This window comes from Taurulus bubalis (genome assembly GCF_910589615.1).
Source record: "Taurulus bubalis genome assembly, chromosome: 20".
Lineage (NCBI taxonomy): Eukaryota > Metazoa > Chordata > Actinopteri > Perciformes > Cottidae > Taurulus > Taurulus bubalis.
In genome coordinates, this window is record NC_136608.1 from 9437645 (window position 1) to 9452446 (window position 14802).

Here is a 14802-nt window from a genome sequence, read left to right on the forward strand (position 1 = left end):
CACAGGGCCCTAACAGACAGACAGCAGTGAGTGTGGGTGGTGTGAGGGAGGAAAACAAAATGATGAGAGAAAGTTGGCAGAGATGGAGACGACAGGATAAGAAAGAGAGTGCAAAACGGAGAAAAAATAAAAGAGCAAAGGTAAGTCACAGAAGTTGAGAAAGAATGAGAGACAAGCTGGGATAGTGTGAAAGAGGAATATATATCCATGCTCTCCAAGTGGCAGCTTTTTCCCATTAGTCGCCATCATCAACATCACCATAAACCAGCCTGCTAATGGCAAGTTCCATGCCGCAAGTATCTAGTTAGTTTCTACTGTCTATCACAAGTCTCCATTCCAATTTTAGAAATTATTGTCAAATTTTATTTTGAAAAAGGAAAACTAATCCTTACAGAATAATTCCCATGTATAGCAACTTGTTATATTTACTTAGTTACACAGAATATTAACCATTATGTGATACTACTGTACACCTGTCAGTGACGAAGATTAATTTTGTTCAAAAATGTAAATGTACTCACTATAGAGTAAACTACTACTGAGTGTCTTTTCTGAGTTCATCATTCCTCTAAAACCTGTACGATGGTCTGACTGTATATGTGTCTTGCCCCATCTGACTTATTTTTTGTTATTCTCATCTCTGCAATCGATTTGCTGAGTACAATAATATAATAATTAGGAATGTTGGCCAAAACTTTAAAAATAAGAACCATGTTGTAATAGAAAGGAATTATTTCTACTTATTGTAGACTTTCAAGACTCTATGATAGGGATTAAACTTCTGTGGTTTTGACTCTCTACATGTGTGCGCATCAGTCTTCCCTTCATCCTTTTCAGGATTGACTCATTTGATGTGACACTCACTCACTCAGTCACCCTTCATTTCTCTCCCTTTACAAGCTGCTTTATTTCCTCTCAACCCCCCTCCCATTTCTTTGCCGCTTCTCCTCCCCCACTACTTCCGTTTACCCTTCATTTTCCAATGACCCAGAGGATCATATCCTCTCTCTAGGGAATACTATAGTAACTTAATATGGGTCAGTGATACACAGAGAAAGGCCCAGCCCCACCCCTAACCCAGTCCGTCACTGACACTGCAGTGAGTGTGGAGCTTGTGGTTTGTTTGTGTGCCTTTGTATTGTAGATATACTGCATGTGTGTCAGTCTGTGCAGCTATGTGTGTGTGCGTGTGTATGATGCCTGCCAACTGCTCGCATTAGTCATAGACCGTAGACACTGCCTTCCACAGCCCGCTAAAAGGGTCATTATGACCTGAGCACACTTCCTGACCTCGGCAACGCTTCTTTAAATGCTGACAGCTTGATGCACGATAAAGATAATGATGATGATGATGATGATGATGATAATAAAGGCCCTCCCAGTTCTCTTACATTTGCACTTGATTAGGTCAAGAAAAAGGGGAATTTTCAAATTCATTATGTCAACAAAAACACCATGTCCTCCACAGGGTTCAAAAGCTTTTTGTACATGCAAGGGCACTCTGCTGAGGAGTAATAACTGAGAGGGTTTTCCATTAAGGCATATTCCACTTAACTGAAGGTCCATCATTCAATATATGCATTTTGTATTACATGGGGTTTTCTCTGGTATAAATGTGTCATTCTGTGCTAAGAGGGATGCTGTCCGCCATGCAACAAGCTGCTGAGTGATCCTAGTCGATTGGGATTAGCAAGCATCATGATGACCTTGATTGGGAATGGCCAGCATCAATACTGTGTCAATCGACCAGTCACAGCATATAGCACAAGTCTCTCTCCACTGACAGAGACAGATAAGAACAAAAACAGTACCAAAGCTGAGCCTGCTTTCGAGCTGTCCCTGGTTCGATTTCAGGTTGTGTGTCTCAACATTTATGGGTCAAAAAGTATCACGCTGTTGCTCGGCTATATCAAGGGTATGAAATGGTTCATCAAGTTCATCTTTTCTTTCACAAGAATCTCATGTTGGTGTACTGCAGCTTCTACATGCCACAATCAGATACAATTATTATGGAGAAATGTTTGCAACCGATTCATCTAACCACTTCAACATTGTAGTATGAGGATAATTTGTTTTATGAATTATTAGGGCAATGTGAATAAACACAATGCTCGAGTGTCTGTGGGTTGGTTGTGATGGGCCACTTTTATCGGTTGTAAAAACATTTTAAATGCCTAATACAGATGCTTAGGTTTGAGTACAAGCAATCTGCTAATCTCATGTGTTTCATGTTTAATGAAGCAATTGAGTTGATGGGTCTATTATTACTTAAATAATTCAATTTAAAATGTTTTGATTCTGTGAACTGTGTGCATACGCCTAAGCTTCATCACATGATTCATATCATTGATGAACAAACTTACTTTTGGCAAAGCGAGCAGTACAAGACACTGACTTGTATAAAACAGATGCAGTCTCCTCCAGCGTAGCCTGCAGACAGTCTGTGCTGCTGCTTACGGTCTCCCAGCCCCTGCACTGCAGCTAGATGGAGTTTTAATGACACTCATGAGGAAATTGTGCTTCTATTTGTTCCTGCAACATCTTTTACCCTTTGGAAACATATGTATGTGTCCCTTGTAGCCAGAAGTAATGGTTTAGCACAAGAGCCAGTCATGGTTGAATTATTATTCTGCTTATTTTGAAACAAAGTCATGCAGAAAACAATAAATAGGATACATACAGCTACATGTTTAAAAGAGAAAGTTCTCAACTGAAGGAGGACATTGCTTTATATTGGGTGTTTTTTGTGACGATGTGACCTCACATCGAAGTCACAGATCGTGTCATCTCAGTAAGATAGCCTGCATTGGCTTTGGTTATGATTTGAAACTAAAAACTTTCCATTATTTAAACATTGTAAACTATGCTCTCAATCTATTTGTCCATTTGCTATTGACCTCCAACGTCTACAACTAATTAGCCTCCAATTAAAATGGCAACCCAACCCACCTCCATATAAATGTAAAACAGAGATTTGCTGAGAGAACATTTATGAAAGTGACCACCTGCATACAAAATGTATGCAAATTCAACCAGAGCATGCAGCATCTGCAAAGCTTGTTCGGGGTAAAGTGAAACTGAAAGGGGAAAGAAAGACGACTTGAGGCAAAACAAAACAAATGAAGAAGAGAGTTGCTCTCATAAGCACATAGAAGGCATACACATTCGTTCCTTGGGGATAGTAACATTTGAGACGTGTCGTGCTTATTATTTATAGATTGACAGACTCCTTCAGGCAATCACCTGTAAGGAAATGCATCAGAGTGCAGCTGGTACGATTTACATCCATACTGACGCAATCGTTTTGAATGGTCGGCCCCAGTGATTCATGTAAAAGCAATTGAAAAAGGTATTCAGTCATTTGTGAATAATCTTAATTCAATGAGCCTCTGTTGGAGGCTTGCCTACGGTGACTCATTTATTTAAATCTGGCAAAAGGTACGTTTTGATAAATGGGAAGTCAAAAGAAGAAAAAAAAGAAGAAAAAGAAGAAATTATTAATTGTGTGATGTATTGTGTGATGTATTGATTGGAAAGCATGTGCACGAATCACTTGCCTGCTTTGGCACTCAACCTCTATAAATTATGTGATAAATAAATAAATAAACAATAAGTAATAAATAAAGGATATGTAAAGCTGTATTACAGTTGTATGACCTCTCCCTAACCTCAAAGGTTTTCACGCAGAACAAATTTCAGAGTGAAATATTCATGAAAATCCACAGGAGGGTTTGTTTCGTTAACCCGTGTAGGCACGCCACCTCGGGACCTCATTAGGGTTCAGCTTTTGTTTTGTGTTGTTTGCTTTTCCTCATTGAATTTTTCTATCAAGAGCAAAATCGCATCTTGACATCCATCTTCATTTAATATAACAACTTTATTTTCGGGTTGTGAGGCATTTTGACATCATAAAGTTGAACACAGTGTCTTATTTCCATATCCAAGCTTTTATGTTTCCCAAAGACACACATTGTGCTAAGAATAGGCTTTGAGCAGCACAAGCAGAGGAATCTGTTGCTTGTAAAGTGACACTTAATAACAAAATGGCTATATCTTTAAAAAGGGACTGAGTGATTATCGGTGAGGGTGCTAAGTTGTTTCTTCTGAGAATAAGATAGAATCAAACATTAAATATTTTCAAGTGTTTAAACAGATGGGCCTTAATAAAGCATGTAATAAACGTTGGACAAACTCACGTTCCATCTCAGAGAGAAACCAAAGTTGTATGTATTTCTGTATGTGGAACTTTGTATTAATTTTGCAGTCAGTGCTGCTCTTGCTTGAAGGGGTTTTGAAAAGCAAATATAAAAAGGTTACATAACCGACAATATACAAACACAAAATATGATATTAATCTGAAAATGTTGCAGTCTGTCACATAGCTAACACATATTGACAGAAACAAACTTACAAATTAGTTCCCAATTCACCTAAACTGCCACTGAGCACAGACAATGAGAACATAGCCATGAGGTCACAGGTTAGAGGTCAGATATAGCTGAGGTCTAAAGAAGCCTCCTGGTACCACAGCTAAGAGACAACATCCTACGCTCTACTTCCACTGGATGTCTACATCCACACATCGGGCTAACCTTTAACACATCCCACTGATAACTCTCAATCTCCTGCGGTTACTTGTTTTCTCCATATCCCTTTCAACAGTATTCTCTCTCTTTCTTTCTCTCTCTAACGGTCTGTTTGTGGACAAAGAAACAGACAGAAAGGGGTTGTACTGCAAGAAAACACAACAGACAGCTGAAGGGAATACACAGATACATATCCATATCACTACAGGTCTGCATGCTCTACCTGATGGGAGGCTGAACCAATCAGAGCATGATAATATGTGTCGGTATCCCATGGCTACAATCTCCCAGACCCCCCCTGGGGCGAACAGAGACGGTAAACAAAATGGATGGACTGCAGAAGGCCCACAATACACATATAGTGGTGTCTGCCTGCTCCTTATATTCTTCCATCCTGCAAATTATCACAGTAGGCCAAACATGAAACACACACACACACAAAATTAAATTATGCCATCGTCTGCTACTGCTTTGGCTAAACTGACAGAGAGAGAGAGGCATAGGGAGGTCGAGAGGTCCACACACAAAGCCAGAGGCAGACAGAGGACAGATACTGTGTGGCAACAGGTACACAGAGAGAGTCTGCGTTAACTAACTGGGTTTAAGGAGAGGCAGAAAATAAGGACGGCGGTCTGGAGGCAAGTAATTGGGATGAGCAAGGTGAAAGGAGGAACAACAGACTTGTAATTGTCAGAGTAAGTTGACAGGAGGATAAGAAAGGGGTCATACAAGTGTGGAGGATTAAGATGGGGGAAATTGCAACTGTCTGACTGAAGAGGAAGGAATAAGTCAAAAGGTAAAATGGGCTTTGGACAGGAAAAAGGTGACACATTTGAAGTGAACCTACGAAGAAAAGGAGATGACACATTCGATATAGGTGGGAAAAGTAGGATGAGCGGTGAAATGTGTAAATGTTCTGTTTCCATCAGAAGGAACCTTTATAATCACAGTTTCTATCTCATATATTCTGTGGGGGAAATACTTTGGTGCAAATACCCAACCAGTGTTGAGAGGCAAAGATCATAAGTAATGATTTAATGATATTGATTATAACAATACGCCAAAAAAAATTGTCCGTGTGGTTTGAAAACATCTGTGTTGTTTTTAAGACACATTTCTGAAGATTGATCACGGCCAACATGAACTCTGGGGACAAAACGGATGTTGCTGCTTCACAGTAAAAGCCCCCCTGTGTTTTGCAACTTCAACGCTTTTAATGTAAAGCAGCAGGAGCACTAAACGTTAATTTGTTTCACATTAGTATCAACTTAATGGAACTGTGATACGGCTATGGGAGACTGAAAGTAAACAGTTACCAGTGAATTAAAATCAAAAATAGTGAGGGAACACTGTATTGCATGCATGAATTGTTTCCTGGAAATCCCTTGTGCTTGTAAAGGAAATGTGAATACAGCACAGGAATGACAGTCTGCCACTAACAACGGAAACTAGAATGAAATGCATTACATGGTTATTGCTGATAACATAAATGTGATATAATACTTGTTAGATATCATACAAATATTAAGGATTAACTTTAATGTTCTATCCAACAGTCACGTGAAATGTTGTGTTATGTGTTCCACCTAAACCCCAGCCATAATGCAGCCATGAAGCAACATGCTCAATGCCATTTATTTTTCCATATAAACAAATTCAATTTGGGGACGTTTTCCATTTGTGTGCAACATGGCTAAATGAACATGCATCATTAAAAAGTATAGGAAGGGGTAGCAGAAGAGAGTAAAGGGTTATGCTACTGAGGCATGAGAAATGACAGCACTGCAGTTGTGAGAATAATTACAGATTCTGATGAAAAGAGGTAAAAGACGTTTTACTCGAGACAATGCAAGCTATGGGGTGGGCAGTATGGGGGTTAAGAGGTGAAAGAAGGAGGAAATTAAGGTTAGAGAGAGGCTGAAGAGATGTGATGTGAGGAGGAGGTGGTGAGAGGGTTATTTAAGATGACAAGGTTAAAAGGAGGGTCACTAAGGTTTCTGCAGAGAGGAGTGATGAAACGAGAGGAGGAGAGGATGAGCAGGAGGATGAGATGAGTGAGTGCAGGCACAGATTAATTATAGAAGTAGATCCACTGGGACGAACACACGAGAATATAAGAGACGAGAAGTTAGGAAATGAAAATATAAATGAGAGGAGAGGAAAAGGGTGTGGACAGTTGAAAGACTCCAACAATAGCATTACCCAGTATCAAATGAATATATTATATTTAAACTGTTGCCATCAAGACTTGGAGAAGATGTGGTTCATCAAATCTGACTGGCAGAGAAGCAGTGACTGAATACAAAATGTGAAGGTGTGAGGGTGAGTAAAATGCATTTCAGGAGGACAGGATGAGAGACAAGGGGAGTAGTAGGTGAGACGGGGTAAGTCAGGGTGTTGTGTTGCCGTGTTGCCGGGTGAACCCCGGAGAGTCTCGGGGTTGCACAGAATTCCTAATGAAGAAGAAACTGCAAACAAGAGCCTGAACTACCCACAGGAATATTGCAATCATCCTATTGGGATGACTGATCTTTATATTTTCTTCATCGCCCTCCTTTTCCTCCTCCCATCTCTAAAGGGAGCACATGTTTGAACGCACACAGACTCTCACATAAGCAACAGGCCCACTAGTATGTTATGCATCAAACATGTATAACCATGGTAAATGTTCAAGTTGGGAAAAGAACACAGACATACAAGCACAGCATGAGCTCATTGGCACACGCACACACACCTACGCAGTCTGACCATACGAGACAATGCAAGAGCATCGGGCCAGCGGGCCATTCAATAATGGCTCATGTTGGAGGAAATGGGTTCTGAAATTACATTTTCAGAGGTTCTCATTTTAAGTGCATGACTGCAGATTCACATTCATTTCCTGCGGGACTCGGTCGAGCGTCACATCAATCAAACATCACATAGCTTTGTCTTACATCCATTCACAGGCTTTATTGAGTCTAACAGGATATATCTGATGAGAAAATGTTTTTGTATGCACCTGTGGAGAGGCTGTCAAGCATCTAATATGATAAATCTGTTTTAAACCATACAAGAGCTTGCGTAAATGTTCAAGAGCCCGATGAATACAGTCACAACCATTCAGAACCCAAATGAACATATTCAGGTTTCAGGCCTTGATGGCACTCTCATATAAATGACACCAGAAGTAGAATAAGCTTGAATCCTCCATTGTTAACCTTTTAATCAGCACGCGGTGATGAGTATAAATCAGTGCATAGCCACAGTACAGACACAATCACGTATCATGGCTATTCAGGCCACACATTTGAAGTCTGTCTGATGCATTTGCCACATTGATGCACAAATATAAGCCCTGTTCATTTATATGTGCTATCTGCAAAACAGTATTTGTATGTTGTTTCTATGAATCAACAACATCTGAGTCAGAGGGGCCCACCCAAGCCACGGGAGAGTGTGCACACTGCCATCTAGTGTTGAAGCTTGAGTAAACACCTAAGAGGCGACAGTCTTCTTGGGGAATTAAGTCTAGATTTCTGGCAACACCTTTCAATTGATTATATAAAGTGTAAATGGGATGAAATGCTTCTATGGTCTGGTTTAACAAATGTTCAACCAGGAATTATTGTGCCGATACGTTTTCTGCACCATTGTCACTCCCGAACATCCAGCACTTGACCCACAATAATCCACCAAAACTCATTAAAATGCATAAAACATAGGCTGCCCATGGAGACACAAAGAGAACAGACCGGCTCTCTGGCATAAACTCAAAGTCCATGCAGCATTTTATCTGGTGAACATGGAGACTCAAACTCACAGACAAGCAGATGTTTCACTGGGACTCACTTCAGATCAATGAAAGTGAGCCCAATGATTGCATGAACTATCAAGATCATAATCATATAACAGATCACGTCTTTTAAATCTCCAGGTATTTGTCCTGGTGACACTGGCACACATCACACAGAGTTTATCATCACAAAGGAGAGACAATGGCATCAAGCACACAGGGAAATTAGCCAGTTTCATTGTTTGACTGTGAGTCAGTGAATCTTCCACAGTTTGCACGTTTCATAATAAGTAAGCCATTGTGCAACAACACGTTCGGTTGTCAACTGAATAAAAGACCAAGATAAGACATGAGGAAATGATTAGTCTGTGTCGCTACCAAGAGTGTAAAGTATCTCATTTCATGAGATACTTTACAGCTCTGCAAAAACATTGTTATCATCTGAAGAACAAATGTATTCCCCCATCTATTTCTCATTTTACTCCAACTTTCTTCTCACAAAATAATGAATATTAATTTGTCAGTGTTTTTGTGTCCTCTGATCAATTAAAATAAAACACAGTAATACAAAGGTAATGCAATATTTGAGAGACAGAACAGAGACAGAAAAGGTCAGTTCACAGCACACACAGATTAAAATAAGGTTATCTATAAGGAAACATGTGTCTGTTTCATATTAGTTGGCTCTATTGAGTGGCATACAATACCTTACCTTTAACTTAAATTATGTTTTTTAATTATTTATTTAAAGTAGCAAGTTATGCGGACTAAATTTCCATGAATACAACTTGTGGTAAAATGATATAATGTGGCAGTGCAAAATCAGCATCTTCTAAATTTCAAAATGTCAAAGTCCCAAGTGTTTACCTTGTGTCAACTACAATGGCATCTACTTTATTGCACACTCTGGGTTTTTACAACATTTAATGATCTACACTTTGTTAAGAACCGCATCGTAAATTACAGTATTGACACACACTCAAGTTATAGATAGATTGTAAACATGAAGCACAACGATATGATTCCTTCAGCCAGAAACGCTTCTATGTTTTTGCCTCTGAAAATTACCTTTTAGAATTCGATGTTCAGAGTGCACAGTTTCTAGAAGTGATAATGTTGTTGTTTTTGTTATATGTCCAACTATAAATAGTGTAGTAAATAATTGATGGTCAAAGACTAGTGTCTACATTCTGAACATGAAGAATTATGGCTATTATCTGCAGCAAGTAGTGGAGGTTGAGAAAATACACTATGGCAATATGAGGTGAAGATGTGCATGTGTGAGAGAGGGTCATGTCTTGTCATTTGCCATATAAAATGTTGTATTTGACACAAACTATTTGAAAATTAGTATTGCTTTCTCATCTCGGAATCGGCTGTGTAGGCTGAGTCACGACTGAGTGGGTTCAGGCTTGAATTCAATCTGTGCTGAAGCGATTCTGATGGTTTAAAACCATGCAGAGGCACACTGTTATCTCTGTGGCCCAGAAAGGCCACTGATATCTCTATTTCCTCTAAGTGCACATGAACACACACACACACACACACACACACACACACATAAATACAAATATACACATGGACAGCCCACAGACGGTCACAAAAGCACACATGAATATATTCACACGTGGTGTCTTCTAAATGTAATCATATTGCTGAACTCTGAAAGCAGAGACAGCTCATCTTGACCTAGTCTGATCGGCGCCATCGAAATGGAACAATAACAGAATCTATCTTATTATTGTTTAGGTTTCGTCGGCTATTTTGTCTTTCCTCTCAGGGGAGCAGCCAAACATGCACCAAGGCCTTGATGTGAGGAGGAGCAAGGGGAAGGGCAAACATTTCAAACATAATTGAATGTGTATAAAACTCGGTTGAACTATTTTTCTGGGTCAGACCTCCTCATTTGTGGTGAAAGGGCTCTGTCCATTCAATTGATGTATTCCAAGTATCCGTTTAATAAACGCTTACAAATTTAAATGTTTCAAATCGCATTTGTTTTCTCGAAGGGAGATTGAAAAGGTTAGTTTACGTAACAACACACACAGAAACAGTTTTGGCACACACACATCCTGCAGAGACATGCTGACACTTGCATAGCACTCACAACGTGCAAACAAATGTTGTTAATATACACTCTGTGACACCATGACAGACCGTTCCAAGTGGTTGAATACAAACTCACGCAAATTCATACTCTTAGTAGGCACACAAACACATAACACCAAACAAGCACGAATGCATGCATTCAGCACACCCTCCTCAGCGCTAAACCAACAAGACACATCTCAAGAGGTGAATGAGCACACATGGCACACATGCTGCCTGGTCTCATTGAGCCTCTGATGAGTTTCCTTTGGTGAATATAAGCTGCATCTCTCACAGACTCAGTGGTGCCTATTTGTGGCCGTCCAGTCGTACTGCAAGCAAGTTCAGCATATTATGGATTGTCCTGCTGAAATGGTGGAAACCATGGTCTAACCTTCTCATTGAAACCATGGTTTATGTGCAACAATAGCAAGATAGTGAACAGGAAACCATAAGAGGAAGTGGAGACATTAAGACTTGGCTGCATCCATTGCATGCATCTATCTACGAAGGACAGTTAATTTATTCACTTTGAACATAAGATGTATGATATAGGCCATCGTATGTATCTATCTATCTGTTTCATATTACGTCATACAGGTATATGTACCTAACAGGTGATCAATTCACTCTGATGAAAGATGATGGATTAGTTTACTACATGACCGATATTGATCTATCATAATAACAGAGTCGTCAGCTGTAATGATCATTAACAACTCTAAATTAAACAGCGTCACAACGTCGCCTTGGGTTGGGAGTTCAATTAATAACTGTCAGAGACTAAACGTCCCGTCTCCACCACAGCTATACAGCTACACCGCCTCCTCCATCAGTTTCAGTCTAGTGTGTTGCCTTAAAGTGCTATTGGAAATTTGTAAACAGTGTTATGGCGATGCAAATGACGCGGTGCACCAATTGCGTGTATGACTGTGATGGCCACACCTGCTGCTACACAGCATATTTAAAAGGCTGCAATCCTCCTACACACATCTTACTTTTCTACACTTTACACTTATGCACCTGTTTTGTCCGTATTGAGTCTGTTAGCCTTTTGACATTGGACCAACATCAGACGCATTTATTAGATGTGTTAACATAGCACTATAGTCATGTGTTTACAAGGACTAACATGAGCAACAGTTGGTGAAGGTAACATTGCCAACGGGTTTGGCAGGGCTCCCGCAAAGGTAGGAAAAAGCCTACATGCTCGTAAACAACATATAAATAAACAATGCGCAGTTCAAAATAGGCTGCGTTTCATGGGAAAGCAAATGTGCTCAACTTGAAGATGCTCACAGTGAGTTTGATGAATGACACATAATGTAAACAGAACTTTTGTTCGTTGTTCACAAAATGAATGAATAAAAGCAGGGATTTCCAGGGAGCACGTGAACGCAGCATCCACTGCACAGGGGATGGTTGCAGACGCAGCTTGCTTCAATGTGCTGGAACAAACAATGTGTAGGGAGAGGGAAGCTGCATCTCTCTAGAGAGAGTGAGTGATCATGGCCAGTCGGTGGCAAGACGGTGCTCGCAGCCATCCGGGAACCTCCTCCGGCGGCCTGACCACGGCGCGAATGCCCCGTCAACAAGAACCGGTCGGAGAGACGGAGGACGCGGTGGAGTCGCTGCGGGAGCTGCCGCGATGGATGCGGCTTTACTTTTACGGGATGCATGGCGTGGCTCTAGACGTCCTGCTCTCATCGGTACAGGGATTTTTAAATCACCGAGACCCCAAACTGGTGGGCTTTTCCTCTCCGTACCTTTGCGTTATGCACGCACTGACCCACTTTGCGCTGGAGAAGATTTACTCACAGAAGAGGTGTTTCCGAGGTCGGCCTGTGGTGTTTCATCTTGTTTTCTACCCGTCCGTCTACATCGGGCTGCAGATCCTTATCGGGAACATTAACACACTGACCGAGCAGGTTAGGGTGGTATCTGGCACGCAGCTGGTAGTGCACTACTTTCTGGCTCTCTATTTTGCCCAGGTGTTTCACAGAGGACTGTCACGGCTGCGGTACCACCACTCCGCCCCCCCCGACCACACACGCAAACTCGTCCCGGAGGACAGAGGTCATGATCGGGGGCCTCTTCACGGTCTCCCCGGCTTTGTGCGTTTCTTGTTCTTTGGGATGCAGGGCTTTCTGGACGAGGTGCTTTTCACCTCTATTTTCAACCTGGTGGAGAAGTCTGACCGGACCCTCAGCGGTCACACGTCCCTGTGGTCGTTCCTGATGTACGGGAGTTGCAGCTTCGTGGTGGAAAAGCTCTACCTTCACCTGCACTTCAGCAAAGGCTGGGGGACGTTGCGGCGGCTCCCCGTCTACATCTGCTTCATCTACACCTGGGAGTTCTGCTGGGGTCTGGTCCTGAGGCAGTTTGGCGCCTGCTCCTGGGACTACTCCCATTATCCTCACAACTTCATGGGACTCATCACCCTGCTCTACTTGCCCGGCTGGGCCTGCCTCAGTTTGTACCAGGACATGCTGTCTAATGTCCTGCTGAGAATCAAGTGCACCAAAGATGTAAATGGTGTGGGTGAGGAGAACGGAGAGGTCAATGGGTCGATGGAGTCAAAGAACAAATTACTTTAATTTTCATTTTGATCTTTTAACTTCTCGGGAAAGTCTGGTTTACAGACTGAACAAATGGGCATTGTTTTATTCTAATTAATACATTAATCAGACTGATTTAATGGGAAAATATATATATAATATATAAGTGCAAGATATCCACATTTCAAAGTATGTAAGATACTTTGACTCTTTGGACAGTTGATCAGCAATGTGTATGATAACAGATGTTGAGATGTTAAATGTAGGATTCAACATTTTATGCAGTTTCATCTTTTTAGTAAGTTTAGAGTTGTGTTACTTCAGAGTGTAGACACTTATTGCCAGTATGCAGATGAGACATTTGTTAACTCTGCAACGCCTGATATGTCTGGGTTCAGTAGTAAAGATAAAACACTACTGAGGACCACGATACACCAAATCTGTTTAAATGCAGTTAACCTACTGCCATTTTATCTCTGATGTAAAATATAGTTTTAATATTAATACTTTTCAAGTCTACATGACTTTGTAAGTGTGGAAATTCTGTTTTTTAAATGGTTGCAGTGGCAGACTTACTATTCTATTACATACATTGTGGCAGGTCAATTTGAGCTGGATCGATTGTGTCATTTACATAACCATTGGCATGCTTTAACTGCTGCATGCTTAAAATATAATAACATATGTCAGATTTATGGATTAGATATGATGATAGTCAAAGTCAGTCAGACAAAGATTTAAAACCACTGGGCAGTAAACCCCTGTTTTTCAATGTTAATTCATATTTTGAAACAAACTCCCTATTTTCACCCATCTTGTTAATATGACCCTCGACTATTGCATGACAACTTTTTGCATGGCAATTATTAGAGTAGAAATGAACCCGGTAATAAATGTAGCAAGAAAACCTGTAGCTGAATGGATATGAGGAGCAGAGTGAGATTTTACTGTGAATCTTTATGAACCAAGCATTACTTTGCTGGAGTGCCTTCCTTTGCAAACAGCGTCTTGCAGACTCAAGAAACGAGGCTCGGTGTTCATGGGCCTCCTCTTGTTAGATTAGAAGCACAGCAGTGATTTGTCAATGACTATGATAAAATAGTTCAACCTTTAGAACCAATAACGGGCTCCACCAAAATGATGCACATTTAATACAGCTGATCAACTTTACAGATTTTGATAATCCAACACAACAAAAACACATTTAATTTAAGTCGATCAATCAACTTAACGTGAAGTGAATATAGTACAGACATATTTAAATCCAGAAGAAATGTTTTTTTTTGTTAAATATTCCCTAAATAAACTCCAGCTGTGTATAAAGAGCTTATTCTAACTCCAACATTTGCTTTACAGTGGTCTTATGCCTTATTAACAGACTTGTCCAAGTACCTTGCACTGTGATACTCTATACAAGTCACTTCGCTGGTGAACATTATTTGGAGTTTGCATTACCAGCAGGTGAACCTGTTTCACCCAGCAATTTAACTTTGTGCTAGAATCAATCCTGTCATTTATGAAGCCACCCTTTAATCAAAAAAGATGTAATACATTTGCATACTTTTGTTTATAAGTTATTATCGGAATGAGTAGTACTTTCTGAATGTTTAGATAAGCTTGTGATTTACGAAATGCAATGCTTGAATTTGTTTTTCTACTAGATTCAGGTTGGTCAGTGTGAGGTCGATTTACTCAGTTAACCAAGTAGAATACTAACAATACAAGACAAAAGTAATTAAATTCCCTTGGATGTTGGCAAAGTAACGTTGACATTGTTGCACTTCATTCTTTGGTT

General features: G+C 40.4%; 1 protein-coding gene across 1 annotated transcript; it reads left to right on the plus strand.

Moving 5' to 3' along the window:
- Window positions 1–12027: 12027 nt before the first annotated feature.
- tmem229a (transmembrane protein 229A) lies at window positions 12028–13060 on the plus strand. The gene has a single exon (XM_079236200.1). The coding sequence runs from the start codon at window positions 12030–12032 to the stop codon at window positions 13044–13046; it is 1017 nt and encodes a 338-aa protein (XP_079092326.1). The 5' UTR covers window positions 12028–12029; the 3' UTR covers window positions 13047–13060.
- The last annotated feature ends 1742 nt before the right edge of the window (window positions 13061–14802 follow it).